The 21931-nt window shown below is 41.1% G+C and overlaps 2 protein-coding genes across 3 annotated transcripts in view; one reads left to right on the top strand and one right to left on the bottom strand.

Moving 5' to 3' along the window:
• osbpl10a (oxysterol binding protein-like 10a) overlaps positions 1–9003 on the top strand; it is a 46299-nt gene extending 37296 nt beyond the window's left edge. Inside the window, exons 7-12 of one of the 2 annotated variants that reach the window (XM_020597700.1) lie at positions 1457–1606; positions 1771–2248; positions 4282–4468; positions 5415–5597; positions 5721–5874; positions 7667–9003. In XM_020597700.1, coding sequence (XP_020453356.1) covers positions 1457–1606; positions 1771–2248; positions 4282–4468; positions 5415–5597; positions 5721–5874; positions 7667–7711 — 1197 coding nt within the window. In that variant the 3' untranslated portion in view covers positions 7712–9003. The remainder of the gene's footprint in view (positions 1–1456; positions 1607–1770; positions 2249–4281; positions 4469–5414; positions 5598–5720; positions 5875–7666) is intronic. The other variant, XM_020597699.1, reaches the window with a different exon arrangement.
• Positions 9004–10088: 1085 nt separating this feature from the next.
• LOC109958792 (dolichyl-diphosphooligosaccharide--protein glycosyltransferase subunit STT3B-like) overlaps positions 10089–21931 on the bottom strand; it is a 71513-nt gene continuing 59670 nt past the window's right edge. The window contains 9 exon segments of the mRNA XM_020597701.1: positions 10089–12297; positions 12697–12903; positions 14718–14831; positions 15918–16091; positions 16630–16801; positions 17591–17778; positions 18418–18629; positions 20188–20342; positions 21020–21068. Of these exon segments, the coding sequence (XP_020453357.1) occupies positions 12223–12297; positions 12697–12903; positions 14718–14831; positions 15918–16091; positions 16630–16801; positions 17591–17778; positions 18418–18629; positions 20188–20342; positions 21020–21068 (1346 nt within the window). The 3' untranslated portion in view covers positions 10089–12222.

The following is a 21931-nucleotide window of genomic DNA, read 5'->3' as shown; positions in this document are numbered from 1 at the left end:
ATCAGTTTCTCTATAATGATCGCCAGGTTGAACAAAGGACACATAACCATACAGTATGTATCTGATTGTTATTAAATAGAAAAACAGATAGAAATTGAGGCTAAAGAGCAGTGGGACGGAGGGGAAGTACAGAGACTCGTTGCCCACAGGCTCCAGAGCACTTTCTGCATTATACATCAGCCTCTTTCTTGTTTTCCTTTCTGCCCTGAGTTACTGCATGAGATATCAGAGGCATCAGCTCTTTTTGAACCTTGACTGGATCCATTTCCAGTTGAATGCTGGAGCATAAATGAAACGGACAACTTCTACCCACTTTGACCAGTATATGGGTTATGTAAGACGATGCTAAAGGCTCTCAGAAGAAAACGAGACGCTCCGGCTACTCAGAGAGACATAGTGCTCCTGTTGCCATATAAAATGCTGACAGCGGCTTGAAAGGTGGGATGACATGGCTGAATGGAGTATGAATGGGCTGCAGTGAAACGTAAATGAGGCCGTGTCCTTTGGTATTTAAAGGCTGCTTCTCCAACAGGTCCTCCGCTGGTCTGCCAGCGACCTTTTGTGTGACAGTTGAATGTTGGTGGAATAAAATGGCTTTTTCTTCCCCCTCTTGGCCTTTTCACATGACAGGTGTCACATTCGTCAGCATTGTATCTGTGAATATGCGGAAAAGTGAGCATCAGCAGGGCTCGGATAAAATGTAGAATATTTGAAATAGTGGTGTCAATAGTCACCAGTAAAGACTGACATTCACTTCATAAGATTGTTTTATTTGAATATTTCTATAGGCTTGAAGATGTCTGGGAAATGTCTAAGGCCTAATTTTGGTTTTTTTTTCAATAAATTCCATAAAACACCCCCCAATGAATTAAACATGCTAGCAAGTATTTGTGCAGCCAAAGTCTGACATTACTGTATTCTTAGGTGCAATAAAGCTCCACCATCATTGTCAAAAACTATTCAAAACACATTAGCGAGGTGATGTTCGTTACTGTTCGGCTGCTGTAAATACTATCTCACCAAATGTGTAATAATCCAAATACTTTTTTATTCGGGTAATGTTTGCTAAAAATGACAAAGTATAGTACATACAGTATGTGACCTCTTTGTAAAGATCTTCAGTAGGAATGTGATGTGAGCTTGGAGCCGAGTGCCACAGACAGAAATTACTGAGATGATTCAAACCAATTAAGAATAATTTTAGTTGATAAAATCTTTTTTTGCCACAGTGGTTGAATGGTGCTTAGTTGTCCTCTCACTTAATGGGACTGTGATGTTAGCATAAGAGCAGGCTTGTATTTTTATTTATTTATTTATTTATTTGCTCCAACACTTAAATCCTATTTAAGAAAATAAATTCTCCATGTACTCTGAAACTGGAGCTTCGTTCAGCTTTTAGATTTAAATAAAAAAACTGAAAATCACTGCAATTTCTACTTTCTTTGTGTCTTCGCAGCACTACCCAGGGCTAGACGACATCAGCCCCAGTGAAGAGGTAACGGATACGGAGGACAATGAGGAAGAGGACCTGGGTGTCCTAGACGACCAGCGGAGCGTCATTCTCCATCTGCTCTCCCAGCTCAAACTGGGCATGGACCTCACACGGGTAACACTCTGAAACACTTTTATTATTATTAGAACAATAAAAAGATTCATGAAAACAGAGTTTGTGACATGAGTGCACCATTGCCAGTGTCTAATTTTTGAGAATTATTTTCAGAGCCTTTTTTAAAATAAATCTTGTCCTTGTAAAATTGTATGGTTTCTCAGGTGGTGTTGCCTACCTTCATTCTGGAAAAGCGATCACTGTTGGAGATGTATGCCAACTTCATGGCCCACCCTGACATGTTCCTGTCAATCACAGCTGGGGCCACAGCTGAGGACCGAATAGTCCGCTTTGTGGAGTACTACCTGACCGCCTTCCACGAGGGGCGCAAAGGTGCCGTGGCCAAGAAGCCCTATAACCCCGTGCTGGGGGAGACGTTCCACTGTTCCTGGGAAGTGCCTCGGGACAAAGTCAAACCATTGGTCAGAACAAACCTGGGATCGACTCAGGAGCCAAGCAAGGGCGATGATTCACTGGGAGGCTGCTACAGAGTTCGATTTGTGGCCGAGCAGGTGTCCCATCATCCACCAGTGTCGGGGTTTTACTGCGAGTCCCAGGAGAGGAGGATGTGCGTCAATGCCCATGTATGGACCAAGAGCAAATTCATGGGCATGTCTATAGGAGTGTCCATGGTGGGAGAAGGTGAGTCACACCTGGGTGCCTTAAATAAATGTGCCTTACTATAGTATGTTGTGAAAATGCATGACGTACAACATAGTTTTGTGTTTGTACAGTCAACGGCAGACACTGCTATTTTTTTGAACACACCCCTTTCAACTAATTGCCCAATTTCACAGCCTTAAGAGCGTGCATATCATGAATGCTGGGTCTTGTTTGCTTTCTGAGAATCTACTGCACCTACTGGTAACTTGTTTGCCATGTAGCAATAAAAAATATACTAAAAACCTGGATTATTCTGGTTAGTCACATTGTACTGCTATTATTTTGAACAATACTGTATAGTCTAGGAGCCCGATCTCCCCAATGTTTTAGTCTAGACTTGGGTGCAACTGATTGGAAGACCTAAGTGTCCTCCCTGGAGCATAAAAAATGTACAAGATCAGAGATATACAAAGGTGCTAGACCATGCACAGCCTTATAAACAAACATCACCAATTTAAAATCAATCCTAAAATGAACAGGAAGCCAGTGGAGTGAGGCAAGAACTGGGGTTATGTGCTCAAGAGGCCGTGTATTCATCAGAAGACGAGCAGCTGCATTTTGGACCAACTGGAGCCGAGATAATGAAGCTTGACAAATGCCAGTATATACGTAGTGTGTTACAATAATCAAGTCTAGAACTATTAAAGGCATGAATTGCTTTTTCAAAATCATTAAAAGAAAGTGTTTATCCTTAGCGAGTAGTCTCAACTGAAAAAAGCTGGCCTTGACCACAGATTTTATCTGTTCATCCAGCTTAAGAGCACTATTAAATATCACCCCAAGATTCTTCACATGAGGCCTTAGATTAAGGGGCCAATGGGTTAAGAATATCAGGATTAACAAAACCTGAGCTACCAATTAAAACACTGTCTTACTTTCATTAATATGTAAGAGGTTACATGATAACCATGTTTTAATTCGCTCAAGCAGTCCACCAGGGTATGTAGTGAGTTGCTCCTCTTCACATTCAGTGGCATAAATAGATTTGAATATCATCTGCATAACAGTGAAAAGACAACCCATATTTCATGAAAATTGACCCTAGGGGCAGTAAATACAAAGAGAAGAAATTGTTTTGTGAGTCTGATTTAGAGGCTTGTCCAAGCTCATTAACCGATGCCACAAGTCAGTATAAGTTCTAAAGGTGTTCTTGTATAGCAGGGGGATGGCACAGTGGTTAATACCACTAACTGTGGTATGGCAGGGTGGGGTTCAGTTCCCTGTCAAGCCATGAGCGCTCATTTTGTGAATGTGATTTAGAGGCTTTGTGCAATAGCATTAACTGATACCACAAGTCAGTACAAGTTCCAAAGGTCTTCCTGTACAGCAGGTGGATGGCACAGTGGTTGATACCACTGACTCTGGTACGGCAGGTCAGGGTTCGTGGCCAGTTGTGGGTCCTTCAGCAAGGTCCTTAGTGCTATCTGCTGAGTGAGGTACACCATGAACCCCTACAGCTGGGATGCTGCCGGAAGGTGGGGAGATAGCCACTTGCTGTGTAGTTACATACAACTTTTACTGGTTTCAGTTTCTCACGTACATAACTGGCTAAAGACTTTAGAACATTATTGGTTAACACAGTTTAGCGAGCAAAAGGGGATGCTTGGTTTGGTGCAAGGCATATTTACATACATATTTTCCAATGCGCGCTCTGTCTGCTGGTGAGAGTATGCTCACGCCCCCTAATACAATGGTAGGGGAAGCACTGGTATATATGACACATGCTGTCAGTAATGATTGGTAGTCACTGTTCAGCCTGGTGCTGTGTTCACATCATCATATAATGGCTAAAGGCTGCTGTTGCGTTGCAGTGGGTTTGTTTCTCACTGGGTAGTGGGTGTCACTTCGTAGTGGGTGTCTGTTGTGCTGAGCATTGTTCTATTATATGTACAGTTTTACATATCAAGTGCTCCAAAAATCTGTATTTTGAACATGGGAAGATTTTGTTTGCCTCAGCTCATGTGTTTGTGCGTTTGAGCACCCATTGTAACCGCGTCACTTTGTCCTCCCAGGAGTCCTGTATCTCTTGGAACACGACGAGGAGTACGTCTTCACGTTGCCTTGTGCCTACGCCCGCTCTATCCTCACTGTGCCCTGGGTGGAGCTAGGAGGCAAAGTCTCCATCAACTGTGTCAAGAGCGGCTACTCTGCCACAGTCACCTTTCACACCAAGCCTTTCTATGGAGGGAAGGTACATAGGTGAGTGAGTCTCTCACCCTGCCTGTCTTTAAAAACATCCATCATTCACTTTATAGACTGAGGAAAGAATGTATTCTTCTGCCAGTGGCTTCATGCACCACAGTATTATTAGGTTAATAAATGTAGCTCACATCAACTCATGTAACTAATACTGGAAACTAGGCAGGTTACTGGCAACAGGTGCATAAAACATAGCCTATAAATTGTGACTCAGAATTTTAGAGCATTTTACTCAGGCTACATTTTCCACTGAAGTGTTATTGTCTACAATATGAGGGGTGTGTCGCGCTTGTTAAAAAGCTGCTTACCACCCTTCCTGTCCTCTGCACCTTGTTGATATTTGTCTTTCACTTGATTGAAGGAGATAAAATATAAGACAAGTCAATGCGAGTTGAATTTAATATTAACATACTGTAACAAACATTCATTCATAAATAGCCTTCCACTTATTTGTGTATCAAAGGAAAAAGGCACACTGTGTAGATGCTCCAAAAAGAGATTTAATAAGTAAAATTGACATTTCAACATTACGTACTATTCCAAATGTGACCAAGAAGATTCATAATATATAGGCAGAGCCCGTCAATATGTACAGATCATGACCAAAACAAAACTCTGATATTTATTCCATTCCAACCACAGAGGTGCAAACAAATACAAGTACTTGAATCATTAGAATGTGTAATGTATTGATGTAATAGGCAAGTCAGCAATATCTAAACCATTTCTAAATCAGGAGTGTGTGACGGAGATTTTACAACAGACTAAGTGTGGTCTGACCAATGTCTCAGTGGCAGAGACAAAACAATTCCTCAGTATTGGTGCAATAATAATACAAGTAAGTCTGAGCTTGTCTCTTTTCACGTCAGTGCTCGAAATGTAAAAGCATGTAAAAGTGTAACAGGCAGTCAGGACAATTTTCCAACAACAATGTTTTGTATTACAGAGTGACAGCAGAAGTCAAACACAACCTGACCAACACCATTGTATGCAAAGCCCAGGGCGAGTGGAACGGTACGCTGGAGTTTACCTACAGCAGCGGGGAAACCAAAGTGATTGACACGGCCAAACTTCCAATCACCAGGAAGAAGCTGCGGCCTGTGGAGAAGCAGGGGAGGACAGAATCCAGGTGAAAAAAAACAAACTAATTATCACTGACTAAAGCAATTTTCTAAATAGGTTAATTTAGGCCACAGACAGTCCCAGACGTAGGAGCTGCTCATTCACTTTTTGTGTTTATCTACGCTTGTAGGAGGTTATGGCAACACGTCACCAAGTCGCTGAAGGACGGGAACATCGACGAGGCCACGGAGCACAAACACAGGCTGGAGGAGCGACAGAGAGGGGAGGAGAGGCAGAGAGCAGCTGATAACAAACCCTGGACTCCCAAGTACTTCACTAAAGAGGTACAGTGTGTGGCAATAAGCTTCTTAGAGCAGCACCATAAATGTAATGCAGGGTGGAACGGTGATACAGGAGCCTTTTCTAAACACTCAGTGAAAACTAATCCAACAGTCCTGCAATAAATCCTGATGATGTTCAGTTTCTGTTGAGAGGTGTTGATTCAACTGATCATTTTGGAGGATGTAGTTTGTACTGCTGTTCATCTGTGGTATACTGAGAAGTGTTTTTTAGCCTAACCGATATAAATGTGTGGTGGACAAAATAATAGAAACACCTGTCAGTTTAATGCAGTACACCACAAACATAGACTTCCAAAATGATCACACAGTCGACCTCTCACCTTCATGAAGGGGGATTCACTGCAGGAGTGTTGCTTTACACTGCATTAGTTTTACCTCAGTGTGCCTAAAACTGCCAACTGAGCGTGTAACACGGGCTGTCAGAAGTCACACCCTGCTTACAGTATAGTACCACGTATTTAAACTTTCCAAACAGTAGTGTAGCTGCTGACTAAAATCATCCTGATTTGCTTTGGAGTGATCATTCCTCACATAATAGCTGTTCAACCTCAGTACAGTGGGAGTGAATGGAACTTTGTGCTGCTGACAAAACAAAAATTACATCCAAGCAGTGAGTCATCTGGTTTTCCTTCTCTGTAGTTTAAGATAACTTAGTGAAAGTTGTTTGAGCTTCCAGTGGAGCATAGCAAAAATAAACAGTTTGTAGCTATTTATTGTTTTACTGTTGCAAAATGTAAAGAAATACAGACTAAAACTAGACTTACCACTTTGCCTCTGCCAACCACTCAAACACATGGAAATGGGACAAGCGCAAGGTCGCTGACCTTTGACCACCAAAATCTAATCAGTTCATCTTTGGGTCCAGGTGGACACTTGTGCCAAATTCGAAGAAATTCCCTCAAGGTGTTCTTGGCATATCACCTTCACAAGAATGGGCCGGACGGACAACCCGAAAACAAAACGCCTCCGGCTGCGGCTATTGCCGGCGTAGAGACAAACAGGACCAGAGCTGTGCTCAACTCATTGTATCCATGGCACTATTATACTTCCTGTTTCTTGTAAAAGTTTACATCTGTTCACACAAGTGAAGGCTTTATAGTTTAATAATTTGGAAAATGTCACTTTAAACTTTAAAAATATCTTCACTCATGAAAAGTAACAAGAAACGGGACATTCTGTTGTCATAAACAAAAAGACTTGCACTGTGGACTGAAACCTGGGACCAGTTTTTCAGTGTCCTTTGTGTTTTGGAAGTTCACCACGCTATCTGTCAGTTAATAATTGCTGTGTACTACTGGAAGCACAGGCCGCCGTCGCTGAGGAAATCTTAAAAACCTGATGATTCTCAGACAAGTTCTGAAGAGTTCTAACCCCTGCACCATTATTGCCCATTAGCTTGTAAGTATGAACTAGTGGGCCATAATTGTGAGATAAGGCCTTCTGTTTTGTGGATGCAGTGGGCTTCTGTATCTCTCTGTGTTTGTTTTGTTTTTAACTTTAACAAAACAAGATATTTGAGGCTCATCTCAATTATAATAGCCATGACCCTCAGCACAGCAAACAGGACAGTTCCTGGGCCTGGACAGTGTACAAGCCCAAGAACAAAGCTTTTTTTTTTTTAGCACCTGGAACTAATTTTAGTCTTTGGAAACAACACATCGAATGTCATATTTCTATCCTCTAAGCACTACAAACATTTTCACCCACATAGTACTGAGATTTTTGGATTAGATTTGAACTGGTGCCGCTTGTGGTAATTCCCTTACCTTTGTAGGGAGACGGTTGGATCTACAACAACCCGCTGTGGAAGTCGACCTGACAGCACAGCAACACCCTCTGCTCATGGACAATAACAGAGTTCCTGCCTCCGCACGCCGAGGACTGAGATCAGGAGGTGGGACCGTGGGAACGTCGTCCTCCACCAACAGGAGCTACAGACTGAATGACAGAAACAGGAAACAAGCAAGGTGCCAAAGGGATCTCCACCGTATTAACTAAGGAAGGGTTTGGGACTCTTGGGACAGAAGTACATTTTTATATATGCTTAGTAGTATTACTATTCAGAGTCCAGTATTTCTATTTTTCACCTTGCAGAGGCTTCTTCTTTTGCACACAGAGTAATGACGTTTGTCACTGGTGGGTTATTTTTTATGTTTTCTCAAACATTCCCAGTGTTTAGTTCGAAGCTTTTTGTTTGTCATGCAGCATTTAGAATGAATCGAGTTCTATGTAACACACAATACTGTAGCTGTAAACCAGCTGTTTATAAAGCACTTTTACCATAGAAATAAATGTATTTTATATCTATGGCTTTTACCAATCAGGGTGGTCTTTAAGAGATTTATGAGGCACCTAAAATGACCTAAATATACTATATTAGGTCATGTGTTAGTATAGATTGTTACACAGTACATTACAGTGAACCACTAAAAAGTAAAGGTCTTGATTGTTTTGTCTGGACTATGAATGTATCTTGGTACATTTTATTAAGATGCTTCCCAGTTTAATAATGGTTAGACTACACATGCTTTTTGTGTTGTACCTGTTAATTATTTTGCCACGTCGCCCCAGCCTGTGCCTCCTGAAGGAAATACTTCTCCACAGGTCACCCATGGTGATGAATATGGATGAGGAGGCTCGCAGGAACACACAAGCACGTTCTCGCATCTGGGGGTCGCTGAAGGTTGCCTCTGTAAAGATGAGGATCATCTACCAGAATAACAATCACTGGGTGCTGGGGTAACAGAAAAGGAAATGTATTCGATCATACAACTGTAGTAGTCACATTTTCAGACCGTGTATTTGACAAACTGTTGCCAATTTCCAGATTGAATGGTTTTCCTAAGCAAAGCGAAGCAGAGATTAAATGAGAGCAATTAAGAGCATCTTCGCTGAACGCGTCTTATTTTTTGTTTTGACTGCAGCACTTGGGCAACTGTATTAATCGTCCTATATGATGAATGCAACATTAAATTGGGACATTCTGCATACCGAGGAATTTTACTTTTAAGTACATATTTATGCTAATGCCTATGCAAGACAAAACTTGCAAGAGAATACGTATTGCTACTTTTAATACTAGTTCTCAATACTGTTTCCGCTACTGCTAATTAGCATGACGCTGAAAGCACATACGAGCCTAAGAGAACGAGCACGATAACACGTCACCGCTCAGAAAACTAAAATGGCCGACAACTCGATGAGCTTGACAGGTAGACTAATGAGAGCTGAGTTGGAAGAAAGTTAGCAGGGGAAAACCTTTAGAAAGCTTGGTAAAAATCCATTTAGATTGTTCCAAAATGTTCCTTAGTTTCTGCAGCATTCAGAGTTAAATTTGATACATTTTACACCATTTTAATTCATCAAATACGTGTTTCACCATCACCAGCCACACTATGAAAGAATGATGGAAAACCAGACGATAAGAACCGACCTTTGTGTTTTCCAGCTGTGTTTAATAATAAAATGGTATAAATTTATTGGAGCAGAAAATGGAGTGACGGATTAACCTATTTAAATTATAGTTTTTAATTCTGCAATGATTTAAAGACAAATCAATTAGTCTACTTACCAAAAAAAGTAAAAAATCTTCAGGTTTTAGCTACAAAATTTAAAATTTGCCGTCAAAATTAAATGGAATTTTTAAATTTTGAACTGATGGACAGAAAAAAAAGGGGAGAAAAGCACCGAATATGTCGGTACCTTAAACATAGGGGTTTTTAATATCTTCTAACGCTTTTGTTTGTTGAAACAAACTCACTGCCATCTTCAACTCATTCATCTCCTAGTACATTTTTAAATGGTTGCTGATCTGCACCGTGTATATCCACGTACACATAACTGGTGTGCCACTGGAGAACCTGGGCTTTAAGAGTCTTGCTCAAGATCAAGTAATGTAATATTATGATGTGGTCTGTTTAAGAAAAGCTTATTTTACATCACCGACCCACCACTGAGCCTAATGCAGAGCGATTTCACCCAGTGACCTTACAATGGTGAGTCTGCGAAACCACCACCACCTTCACCAGTCTGTTCTTTATACATACTGATGAAGACTCAGAAGCAAACGTCCTCATCCAAAGCCCAATGCTGCCATCAAGTGGTAAACATCGTGTTCACCTAGGTTAAAAACAGACATCCTCAGAGTAGTTTTAGTCAAGTAGAAGGTGCCACAATAAAAACAACTTACACAAATGTTTTCATTAAAGTGTATATTTAAAGATGGCTGAACAGAATAATGTCAATGTAAATTTTAAAGGTGAACAGAGACGAGCAGGAAAGTACTGCGTTGAACAAAAACAGCATTATGGACAGGCTACTAAGACATGAGTGAACTCAGTAGAGGCGGTGTCTCGCTGTTCTCCATTAAGAAAAAACAAAACAAAATGAACAAATAAGAGGGTAACAAACTGTACAGCACATTAAGGCTTAGTCTGAACTCTCCCCTCACTTGACAAATGAGAAATCAAAAGGACGTGGCGGTTCTAGAGGTTGTGTAACCAAATAATGTAGCTTTGTGTCAAAGGTAAGAAGACTGAAATGGTGACACTGTTTCAAAGATCAAAAGCGGAAAGCAAAGTGATTCAGACAGATTTTTTAAAGTGTAAAGAAAAAAATGAGCATGTGAAACTAATGAATAATTTTCTGAGATGTGACAAGTATAGCTGCATGATTTGTCACTTATTTGATGAAAAATAATGTTATGAAAGGTCTACATAAAGAAACTCATATAGTGTTTAGACGTGGCCTCTGAAGAAACCAAACGCAAAACAGTGCAGTGCCGTAAAGTAAGAAGTCTGATTAGAGCTGTGTCCCAATCATACTGTATATTAGACTGGAAGTAATTAGTCAGACAACTGTTGTTGATAATCTGTTAATCCTTTGTCAAGATTTGCTGCTTTTCTCTGTTTTATATCAGCTCGAAGTTTAACATCTGGATTTTATAGACAAAGCATTGTAAAATGAATAAAAGTCAGTTGCAGCACTGGTGCTTAATGACAACTCTGGAAACAGCGGATTCTAAAAAGTTCCTGAGTATGAATTAACAAGATACCCCAAACCTTTTTAGGCTTGTGCAGTATGGAACTGGGACACAGCTCTTAAGGAAGTTCTTACCTTTCCTGACCTCAGTTAGCATGTCTTTTTCTAATTTCACCATCAGTGCCTGCGTACTATCTATCATCCTTCACAGTTCCTCCATCCATTTCCAGACATTGCAAAAGTTTCCAGTTCCCAAAGCCTCAGTCTGATCAAAGCACCCCATCCGCTGCATTGGTACAGAATGAGCTAAACAAAACGCTGACAAGGTGGCGGTCACATATTAATGAGGTGGCGATGACCAACGATGAGGCACTAGGCTTTGCTCACTGGGATAGAGAGCTCCCTCCGCAGGAAGGGAGGCCTAATTTATTATCACTACTTTTTACACACAGTTGCCTGCTTCCATCTTTAAAACCCTAGTAGCAGAAATGTACAATCTATGCAATTTATGAAAAAGTGGGGAAACTGTAAAAATTCACATTCACTCTCTCAAGCTCCTCTGTACAAGAATTATTGCATTCACTGTTCTATCTGCTGTCATACGAAAAACCCCGAAACAGTTACATAAAGAAATTGAGGAAAACAAACTGCATATTTAAAAATCACCACAACAATCCAATCAATATATTATCCTTTTAGACATTTTCTTTACATAACATATTTACACAATAGGCCAATTTTTTTCCTAAAGACTTTGTGGGAAAAGGGTCAAGGAGCCAAGCAGACAAAAAGGAGACGATGATGATAAAAAGGTTATTACAGATGGGCTGTGCCCCGACAGTGACGTTCCTCCATACCGCATACTGTCCTCTGTACACGTGTCAGGAACAAAGTCCTCAGCTTTCACTCCTGCGCTACCTCACTCTAAGTAATGACTTCACATGTGCCATGGAGAAAGGTTGATGGGTCTTTGGTGCAAATGTTACTAATCTTCTCTCCTTTTCCCCTTCACCTGATCCCATACTGATAAGCAGTTAATTAACGTACCACAAAAAGTAATCGATGCGAACCAAGCAGAGCAGCCCTATGCCTTTCCACAAATTCAAGTATAAAGTAAAAAAAAGAAAAGAAAAACAAAAACAGAAGGGGGGGAAAAAGCAAGACAGAGGTCCTCAGGGTAAAACGCACAACAGTTCTGGAGCTATCCAGATACCACACCCCAGCTTCCTCAACACAACGCTCCAAGGAGAAGCGCTTGAGACTAAGTGCCAGATAAACGGCTGCTGTGTTCTTCTTCATTGGTTGTTAGAGGTTTCTGCGCGTTTGTTTTCCTAGAACAGTTCATCATCATTATTTTTTTTGTAGTTTCTTTCCTTTCCTCAGGACGAGCTTGTTCTTGATGTGTCCTCGCTTCCTCTTGGCAGTCTGGTCAGAGAGAGAGAGGTGGGGGGGATTTGCACATCAGTTTTGTCCATTCTAAGAGAATCTTGTGACTAAGATGACTGATTATGATTGAAGGTGTTTTACACCCTGGCTGTTGATTTGACAGACAGTGTGTAAAATCTTAGTCCTGTGTTCTACTGGACTGACAAATGTACTTGTCAGCCTTTGGTATCATTTCAACAAATGCTTTTCTTGCTAATAAAGAAAATTCCATAGTCCTGAGTTAATGTCATGAGTCAGTAATAAAGTTTTATTTTGAAGCCTCTTTGCTTCTCCAACTATAAAATAAATTAATACATCACCAACACACTGCGATGTGACATAATTGACCAAATGGATTGACTCCTTCACAACAAACACAGACAAGATCTCCCCTGATACCTTCTTAGAGGTGTACTTCTGCTTGGGCACCACGCTGCGAAGCTTGTGGTCCATCGGCTCTCTGTTGTCCAGGCTCTTCACCTTGTAGATCCTGACCAGCCAGTGCTCCGAAGTAAACGCCTCCTCCAGGTGCTTGAACTTTATGTCCTTGTTGCCGATCTCAGCGTTACGTGTCCGGTCGAAGCCAGGTGGTGTACGGAAGTCCAGCTGGGAAATGGAAAAACTTCTCATTTTACTACTTAGCTAGCGATACGCGAGTGAAAAATGCATGTAAACCATTTTTGTTATAAATTACAGAAGGTTTGTGCAGACCTTTTAAAAGTGTTTTCATACCACACACAGCACAATGCATTCTCGAATATACCAGCAAAGTATGAAATCATAATGAAAAACTAGTAGAGAAGATATGGACTACAATTATTTAATCTGACATTTTTAGTGCTTTCCAGCAATATATAATAACACCTCATGACGATTCATTAAAATAATAAAACCTAAACCTTATGCAGCAGAATGGATGGCTTGGGTCACAAATGAAAACATTAGTCAAATAATGGAATTAGACTACTGAAAGCAAACTGCCAACCTTTTCTCATTTTGAGCCAAAAATGTCAAACATTTGCTGCGTTTTGTTCACAAAGACGAAGACAAAAACTATTTCAACACAATTAGAAAAGAAAAACAAAAAGTTAGTTAGAACTTTTGGTTACAGTGCAGCAACTGCCCCTTGGCAAGAGTTACATTTGGCACAAGCTAACTTCACTCTCTTGTACCTATTATTTTCCCTAAAAGCCCTTGACTGCTCTGGCTCCACTCTTCTACCTCTATTGTAAAAGCTACACTCTCCATCTATCTTCGCGGTTCCCCCCCCCCCACCCCACTCATTTCCTCCTTTCTTTTCAGTCGCAATTTTCACATTTCCATCTCCTGGTTCTCCAGTACGCCTTTAGGCAGAGGACAGAGTAATACATATCAGATTAGAATTAGCCACAAAGGTTCTCCTGACACATTTATTAGCATTTTCAAATCTTCATTTAAATGTTATGAAAAGAAAATACATGTGTACAGTAGGTGTATGAGACCATGGGTTAATTCTGTTCATTATACAATACTGTCCTCTCTGTCCTGTATGATGCATTGTCAGTATTATCCCTTTAATTCCCACTCACCGCTACAAACTGCATCTCTAACTATCCTGTACTATGGCTCACCCAACTCTTCTATCGTCTTTTTCCTCTAAACCTCCATTTTTCTATTTCACATCCTGTTTCCATAAACCCAGTCTACTCCACCGACTAACACTTTTTCTTCCCTTGCTGGGTTCACTGTGTCCTGTCCAGTCTCCTCCTGTGTCTCTCCATCTCTTCATCCTAAAACATAGCTGTGAGTGCACAGAGCTTTGGATGTCTCTCTGCGGATGGCAACTGCTTTGATTCTCCCATCTTTGTCGAGCCATTTGTCGGGCTGCATCCACAGCGGGGATGCAAGCACCTGGCAAGAAAGATCCCTCTCATTTCTCCTCTGCTACCTGCCAGAAGCAGCCATGACACATTTCAAAGCTTCTGTCGATCTTTTATTCTCTCTCTCTCTCCTCCAACACCTCCCCTCTACAAACCTCAGGAGATCCCCAAGGCTGCTCCTTAAATCTTCTTCTGCCCATTTGTCTGTTTGCCAGCTCTGCTTTTTTTTAGATGGTGGTGGCAGCCGCATGTTATTATATGGCAAAGCTGCACAAAATGTAGTAGCAGTAGTTTTTTCTTCTTTGCTGATGGCAGCTGTTTGTTACCTTCTGATCTTGGCACAGAGCTGGAACTCATTATTTGTAGCTAAGAAGTGGATCATAACCCCAGAAAATGACTCAAGATTCAGTAGCGAGCTTCTCTCTTACCTTGACCTTTCCTTGCAAAGAGATGGGGAAAAAACAAACTCATCAAAAGACATGCAGAGGTATAGAGTGTTGGGGGATGTTATTTGGTCAGAGAATGAAAAAAGCTTTTAGTTAGAACTTCTCTTGTCCTCACCTGCATTTCACCAAATCGATAATAAGACATCTTGTACATGAGGCAGTTGAGCAGAGTTGGCGAACCAGCCTTGTCCACTCTGAACTCTCCCTGAGGGGTGAAGTAGTCACTCTCCTGACAAAGAGGCAAAGAAGGGAAGTGAGATCCAGGAACAAACACCAAGAACCCACTGACTGACTGGAAGTGTTGTTAGGGTTGGATAGAAATATAAAAACCTCCTGTCTCAAATGAAACTTCTGTAAAGGTTTTGAGATGACAGGACCTGATGACACAGACAAAGACTGGACTGAGACTCAGACAGGGCATGGCCCATGGAAAACATTACCATATATTACTTATTTCAGAAAAGCTACTGTGTTCACAAATATACAAAATGCCTCAAAACGCTTGTTCTACACTGTTACTCATTAAACAACTGACTACAGGCTTCAATCAGGATCAATCCTAAACAGTTTGACGTTTTGGGAAATTCACGTTTCTTTTGGTTTTGGAATAGTTCTTATTCTAAGATCACCATCTACTGCTGCTGCACAGACATGAGCGGGACCTTAGTAATAAAGTTAGTACACAGACTGAATGTGTTTCATGTAGCTACTGTGTGTGCGGTTCATTCATGTGCTAGAGAAATGTTTTACATTAGTTTTGTTTATTTTTGTGGTAGTAAACTCAGTTACTAAAGTACATTAAATTCTTGTTCAATCACAGGAAACATTTAGCTTTAGCTGTGGAGTGTAGTCTTTGTGCTTTGGTTCTTACCTCTGATCTGGCAAGTGTACCGTGCTATTTTTCAAAAATGACAGATCCTTACGGCCAAACAGCCGAGTCTTGTCTTAACTGACTGTACACAGACATGAGGATAGAGCATCCTGCCTTTGAAGGGCAGCACTATATACTGACAATTCAAGCCAGTTAATATAATATGTAAACAAGAGATGTCATGAACTTGAAAACCTGAAATCATGAATTTGGCCTTTTCATGCAGCAACTTTTACTGTTCCAGAAGTGCCTCCAAACCAAAGACAACACGTCATGACGACACCAATAAACAAAGTCTGTCCTCCAAGTGAGGATCAGGAGTGTAAGAGCAAAGAGAGTAGGGCTGATGAGGAAACACTGATTTTACTGCTGTGTACAGTAAGTGCTTGTTATTTCCCAGAGAACAGCTGCAGTGACAGGCAGCTGCTGCTGTCTCACACTCACCCTGATGTCCTTGGGGTGTTCTCCCTCTGCTATCCTCACCATCCAGAGGAACTTGTTTATATCGTCGCCCGAGTAGCCGATTACACCTCCAAAGATGATCAGAACGTAGTCCACATCCAGTGACCTCATGATTTTGTAGGCGGCGCTCTCGTTGGACGACATGGCTTTCCCCACCTTGATACAGTGTTAAAAATGAAAAGTCATACTTTAATTGGTGCTTCTTGTAGCGCGTCGATACAGCAATGGCATAAAACAGAACATGTTAAACAGAGATCCATTGTGCATTCTCTGTAATTACATTTCTCATGGACAGATGCTGAGGAGACAACAGGCGGCAGGTAGAAAGCGAGAGAGAGGAGAGCTAGAGGGCTTTGTCTAACAGATAAAAACATTCCTCTACATTTGGCAGCAGACAGAGAAAAAAATCAAACCCACATAATCTGGCAGTAATTAACTGAAAGTGCCCTACAGTGTTAAGTCAACAAGAAAACTTTAAACAAACAAGATTATCTGGCTTGTTGGAGAGCGGTTTTATACAATGTGGTGAAAAAAAACTTAAACAAAAAACAGAACTGTGCAACGCTTACTAATCATCTAATGGCTACTGAAAGAAATCATGTTTTGCTGTCTATCCATTGATCCAAGAATAAAGCAGAAAGAGAGCACAGAGATGAAGCCAAGAAACAGAATAAGACAGAGAAACAAGGCTCACCAGCGCTATATGACTGTTGTTCCATGTGTTATTATCTACTAGTGTGGTCCGGTTGGCCATGCCGGCTATCTGGTAACCATAGTCCCACCACGACATGACACGTGCATGCTCATCTGTGTTCTGTCTCAACCAATAGTAGGCCTCCCTGAAGTCATCCAGGATGTTACGTGTCCTAACAAAGAAAATAGGTTTGACAGATAACAGTGTTGACAGACATATGGCTACGCCGTGTATTACTATTTCAGTTGAGGCTGAACCATTCGAAGGGCAATAGCAGCTGAAAATAGAGCATCCATGCATAATCAACACCTCACACTTTCAACATTCATGTCTTGCATGTATCTTGAGGGGTGGGATCAGACAAAGCCAGGTAACCTACTACATGTAGGTATGTAATCATAATGTGTCTGCACAACTGTGTGTGTGTATATGTGCAAGAGAATAAAGCCGAGCTATATATCCACACAGCTCTCAGTAGCACAACTAAACCATTGCCTCACAACTGTCATGAGAGCATTAAAATATGTACAATGAGAACCTGCATCTACCATTTAGTCTTGGCCTTCAATATTTCCCTCCCTAATGGTTAAAGAGAAGACTTATGCCTGCAAAAAATCATCTCTGAGAGAATAATATATCATCTTTTTACAAATTCAGGGTTGGTCCACAGATGTTTTCTGTGACCTAGAAAGAACATTGAGTAATCATGTTAAAACCTAAAGGTGCATATTTTGCAATATTTCCACAAAGATCTTATGAAATATACATGTGCTCTTTCTAACTCGCTGCTCTTTACATTCCTGCATACACGCATGCTCTAAGGGGCATATGAGGTGCAGCAATCCATCTTTCTGCATTAGGAACTATTTTATTTTACAGGGGACTCGGCACTACTTCTTGTGGTCATTTAAAACCCATTAACACATTACAACTGAAATGTGTGTGCAGGTGTAATTCATACCCATCGTGGTTGTAAGAGGCAAGCACCACACTGGGACTGGAGTAGGCGTTGCTAGTGACCCAGGTGCAGTGGACAGCGAACATCATCAGCAGCATCAACATTAACATGGTGACTATAGACTTGATGTTTGGACCCAAACCCTCCTCTGCTTTCTCCTGCTCTGACACATGTTTGCGCACCTTTCCAGCCTGCAGGGGGAGACAAACACTCTGATGATGGGCAGCAAAGTCTAGAGCATTCCAGGAATATGAATTATTGTGGAAAACATGGCCACCCAAAATGTCACACTGAACATCATCCTACAGTTTTTCAGAAAAATCCACAACCACCAAATTTGAGGATACATGGTTTGTATGGACTGGCTGGACAGCAGTGTTTGTCCAGAACCACGTCTTAAGTCCTGAAGAAATACTGAATGGGTTTTTCATCCCAAAACATTTGAAGAGCTTTTTTCTGTTTAGAAATCTGCTTAGTTTCAGCCAGCTTCAAGTCTTCTCAATGTGCACATCCCTGCTTTAATTAAAATTCAGTTTGAAACACACAGCATATATTAACAGCAAAGCCTTCAAGCATAGTTAAAGTGCATTACAGCGTTTTTTTTTTCCTGCCAGGGCAGAGCAGTAAGAATGTGTACATGAATACTGTCACCCTGAGCAAGATTGCAAACGCTGCTGGTCAAAAACATTTGAAGCATTTGGCAATTTTATAAAAATGTATTACACAAGCTACAATTTCATTTTAGCTGCAGGTTGGTAGAGACAAGGTATTTAGGAATTCCACATAAAATGAAATGACTGAAATAGATAAATGTAGAACAGTGTCTTGACCTTGTCATAAAGGTTCCCCAAGTTCCTCTTGTCATCCTCATCACTGCTGTCTTCAGCAGGGGGTTTCTCCCTCTTTGTGTCGTCTCCCATGTAATGCTCAAAGACACTGGAGAAAGCCACCGCTGAGAGCATGCACACCACCGGTGTCAATGTCAGCATCAGGCGCACCATCACACCGGCAAAATAGACAGCACTGATGGCGTACAGGGCCACTGGAAGGAGGACGAAAAAGAAGGTGGCAGACAAAGGTCAGACAAGGAGAAAGACTGTGTGAATGTAAAGGAGAGAGGAAAAAAATGAGGCAGAGCGCGAGGAGGAGATTAAGACGTGAAAAAGAGAAATTGAGTTGCATTATCAGTCCATGTTAGCTCTGCAGACCTTAAATGAAGAGAGCGGTGTCTGCCGTCTGCCCTTGAAAAGCGCCAACCTGGCTCAACAGGTGCATGGCTAATCAATAGCTGTAATTGGCTGATTAAGTTCGAGGGAGAGACAGACCGACAGCTTAAGGACTGTGGTTCCAGTGCTCAAAGGTTCTCTGCCCTTGATCCAGGCCGTCTTACTTTGTTTGTGTTTGGTAAAGTTCAAAACCACTGTGTTTTTCTTTCATGCTGTCTGAAAGCCGAGTATAATGAAAAGAGGGGATGACATACAGGAAATGTATCCTAGACCAGCAGGTATTCATTCAGATTAAGACTCCTAATCAACCATTTTATTTCACTTTTGATACATTATTGTCAAATTATACATGTTAATTATAGCTCACTGTTAATAAAGCAGATAAATGACAGTAACAGCAGAAAGGTCAGTGATTAAAGGACTGTCCTAGTTATGTAAACCGTCTAATAATGAATGACACAAAAGAGTTGCAAAGCAGACAGAGCTATTCCAGGAAGTGCTTGCTCTTGTGGTCACAATGATTCTTTCCATAGATATAGTTAAGTGACTGACAGCTGGAGCACTTCAAGGCTTGAATGGGCAGTTATGCTGAAGCTAAAATCCTCTGTGCATAAAAATATAAGGTGAGAAGATACTATAGTTCCCAAGGTGAGTTTCTGTGAGAAACATCCAAAGACCTTAAACACCCTGAAAATCTTGTTTTTGTTGACCCCGACTACTTTAACTTCTCACGTTGCTTCTGGAATGTAGAGGTGCACTCCAGGACACCACCACTACTGGATTTGGTTACACAAGAACATTCCTCTTTAAAATTCAGTCTGCCGCTATTGGCGGGTAATCGCTAAATACGACATGGTTAAGAAAACTAATTTTACAATCTGCAGATTAAGTAGGTTCATGTAATTCTGTCTCAGTTTTGGATGAAGTCAGCAACTGTGTCGCTGTGTTCTGTTCACAGCTGCGACAACAACAGATTGAACAGAATTTGTAATGCTCTGACTCGCATCTCTGACTGGCTTCTCCATAGGAACAGTGGCTGAGACTCATGGCTACTGTACTGTTGCCAAACCGACTGACTCAAGACGAGTCTACAGCCACGCTAGGCTCTGTGAGGATGCATTCGAGTACAGGCCATTGGATGGCACTGTCATCCCTAGATCCATGATGCACACATGGCTAAAAACGTGGCTTCTGTCTAGTACATCTGACAGTTTTTAAACCGTGGCCATAACATAAACCCATATTAGTTCTACATTATCTCGCAAACACTCGTTTCTGTGTTGTTATTTTAAAGAGGAATGCAAAGAGAGTAAAGGAACCAGTGGCTCATCATGGAAACTGAGTTTTAGAACAACTTCAATAAAAGGCCCCTACCGAACACTCGTTCATCATTGACATTCTTGATGCAGAACCAGAGGCCTGCTGGAAAGGTGCACACCAGGATGTGGAGGTCGAAGAAGAAGGAGACCCATGTTGTCGGCTGGTGCTCTGACACCGATGCTATGATGGGGATGTGTATCTTAGCATAGCTGCAGATAAAGGGAGGGAGTGTGAAAGGAGAACAACAGAACCGAGGAAAAGTGACAGGCAGGATGTAATTAAAGTTGGGTTGAGCGCACTGGGAGTGTTGAGACAAATTATACATTAGACCCACTGATTAATTCCAGAATTATGGGAAAAAAAATATCATTTACCTCCCTGGCGTGCCTATGGTAAAATATGAACAAATCCAGCACTGCTGCTGAGTAATGTCTGGTTGTTGTTTTTTTTGTGCTAATACTTTCTGATCTCTGTGTTCCCTCTTTATTCCTAATGGACTTTTACACAGCAGTTTCCAAGCAATTTAAATATTTCTCTCTAAAGTGTATTGTGATTACAGCTGGGAAGCAAAAACACAAAGCACAGTAAGGAATTAGTATCAGCCTCCAAAAGACAGGAAAAAACCATCCCATACTGCTTCAGTCAGCAAATGGGGGTAAATTGATTGGGAGTGCTACGATATCAAACCCATTGCAGTGCATTTGGAGAACGCAGGGTGCTTGGTGCTATTTGGAAGTAAGACAATAGCTCAATAGAGAGCCTGTGCTGTACTGTTATCCCCTCTGGGACAGTGTGAGGGGGGTATAGCACTCTTAGAAAACACACATACACTCAACTGAACAAGCATTTCATCGACAGTGAGTGTGTGAAGGTCAGCAGAGCTTACCCAGTGTCCCAGAGAGAGTAGAAACGACCACTCCACGGAGCAATGTATCCTAGAATAAGAAAAGAATCAATAAAGAAACATAAATTACCTATGTAGAGATACTGCTTGCAGCCAATGATGCATGAAATGTTTTGTATAAGATGATGTTATGGGGTAGGACTGGATAAGTCTGACTTCTTCCTACTCCATTCAAACATGTACTAGGTATAAGTAAATTGATTCTAGATTAGCATTGGTTGAATATGTGTAATTATGTGTGTGTTGATGTCATTTGTTCTGCATGTTTGAAAGAATAAATCAAATCAAAATCAAATCAAAATGCTTTGCTTTAAAGCATGTTGGCTCTGTAGGAGTGCTAAAAGTTTGTGGAACAATGTTAAGGATAAGCAAGATAAACTTAGTGAAGGGAAACCACTTTAAAATCCTCTCATTAGTACTCTCAGCTACATGGCTAACGCAACTGTGCAACTCTGAATAAATAAAACTGCAAAAGCTATCGGATGTGCAGGTCTGAAAGATGTATAGCAGAGATTGCCGGAGGACAACAAGAAGGATGTCTACAGTCAGTCCAGCCTGTTTACTGTGTTAGAGAAAACTGAAATACACTACATAAATATGATGTGGTCAAAATAGTCACAGCTGATCTGCTTCATCAGGACTGTGTGGGTATGAGTCGGTCAGATTTGCCTGACAGTGCTGGCACCATAAGCAAACATCTCATGTTATCATATTTTGAACATCGCTGAACAGTGACAGGGCACAGAAGGACTGTGACTCAACTGTATGAAACTGAACTTTCTGCCAACTGTGGTTCAAAACCAAGAAAAGGCTCTGAGGAGAGAGTGTGAATGCTGAAAATGTATTCTATTGACAATACTTAATTACAGGAATTGACTTGTTTATAAATGTAAC

This window comes from Monopterus albus, unplaced genomic scaffold (genome assembly GCF_001952655.1).
Source record: "Monopterus albus unplaced genomic scaffold, M_albus_1.0 scaffold34.1, whole genome shotgun sequence".
Taxonomy (NCBI): Eukaryota; Metazoa; Chordata; class Actinopteri; order Synbranchiformes; family Synbranchidae; genus Monopterus; species Monopterus albus.
Note: the sequence above shows the minus strand (reverse complement) of the source record. Positions and strands in the feature narration are given on the sequence as shown.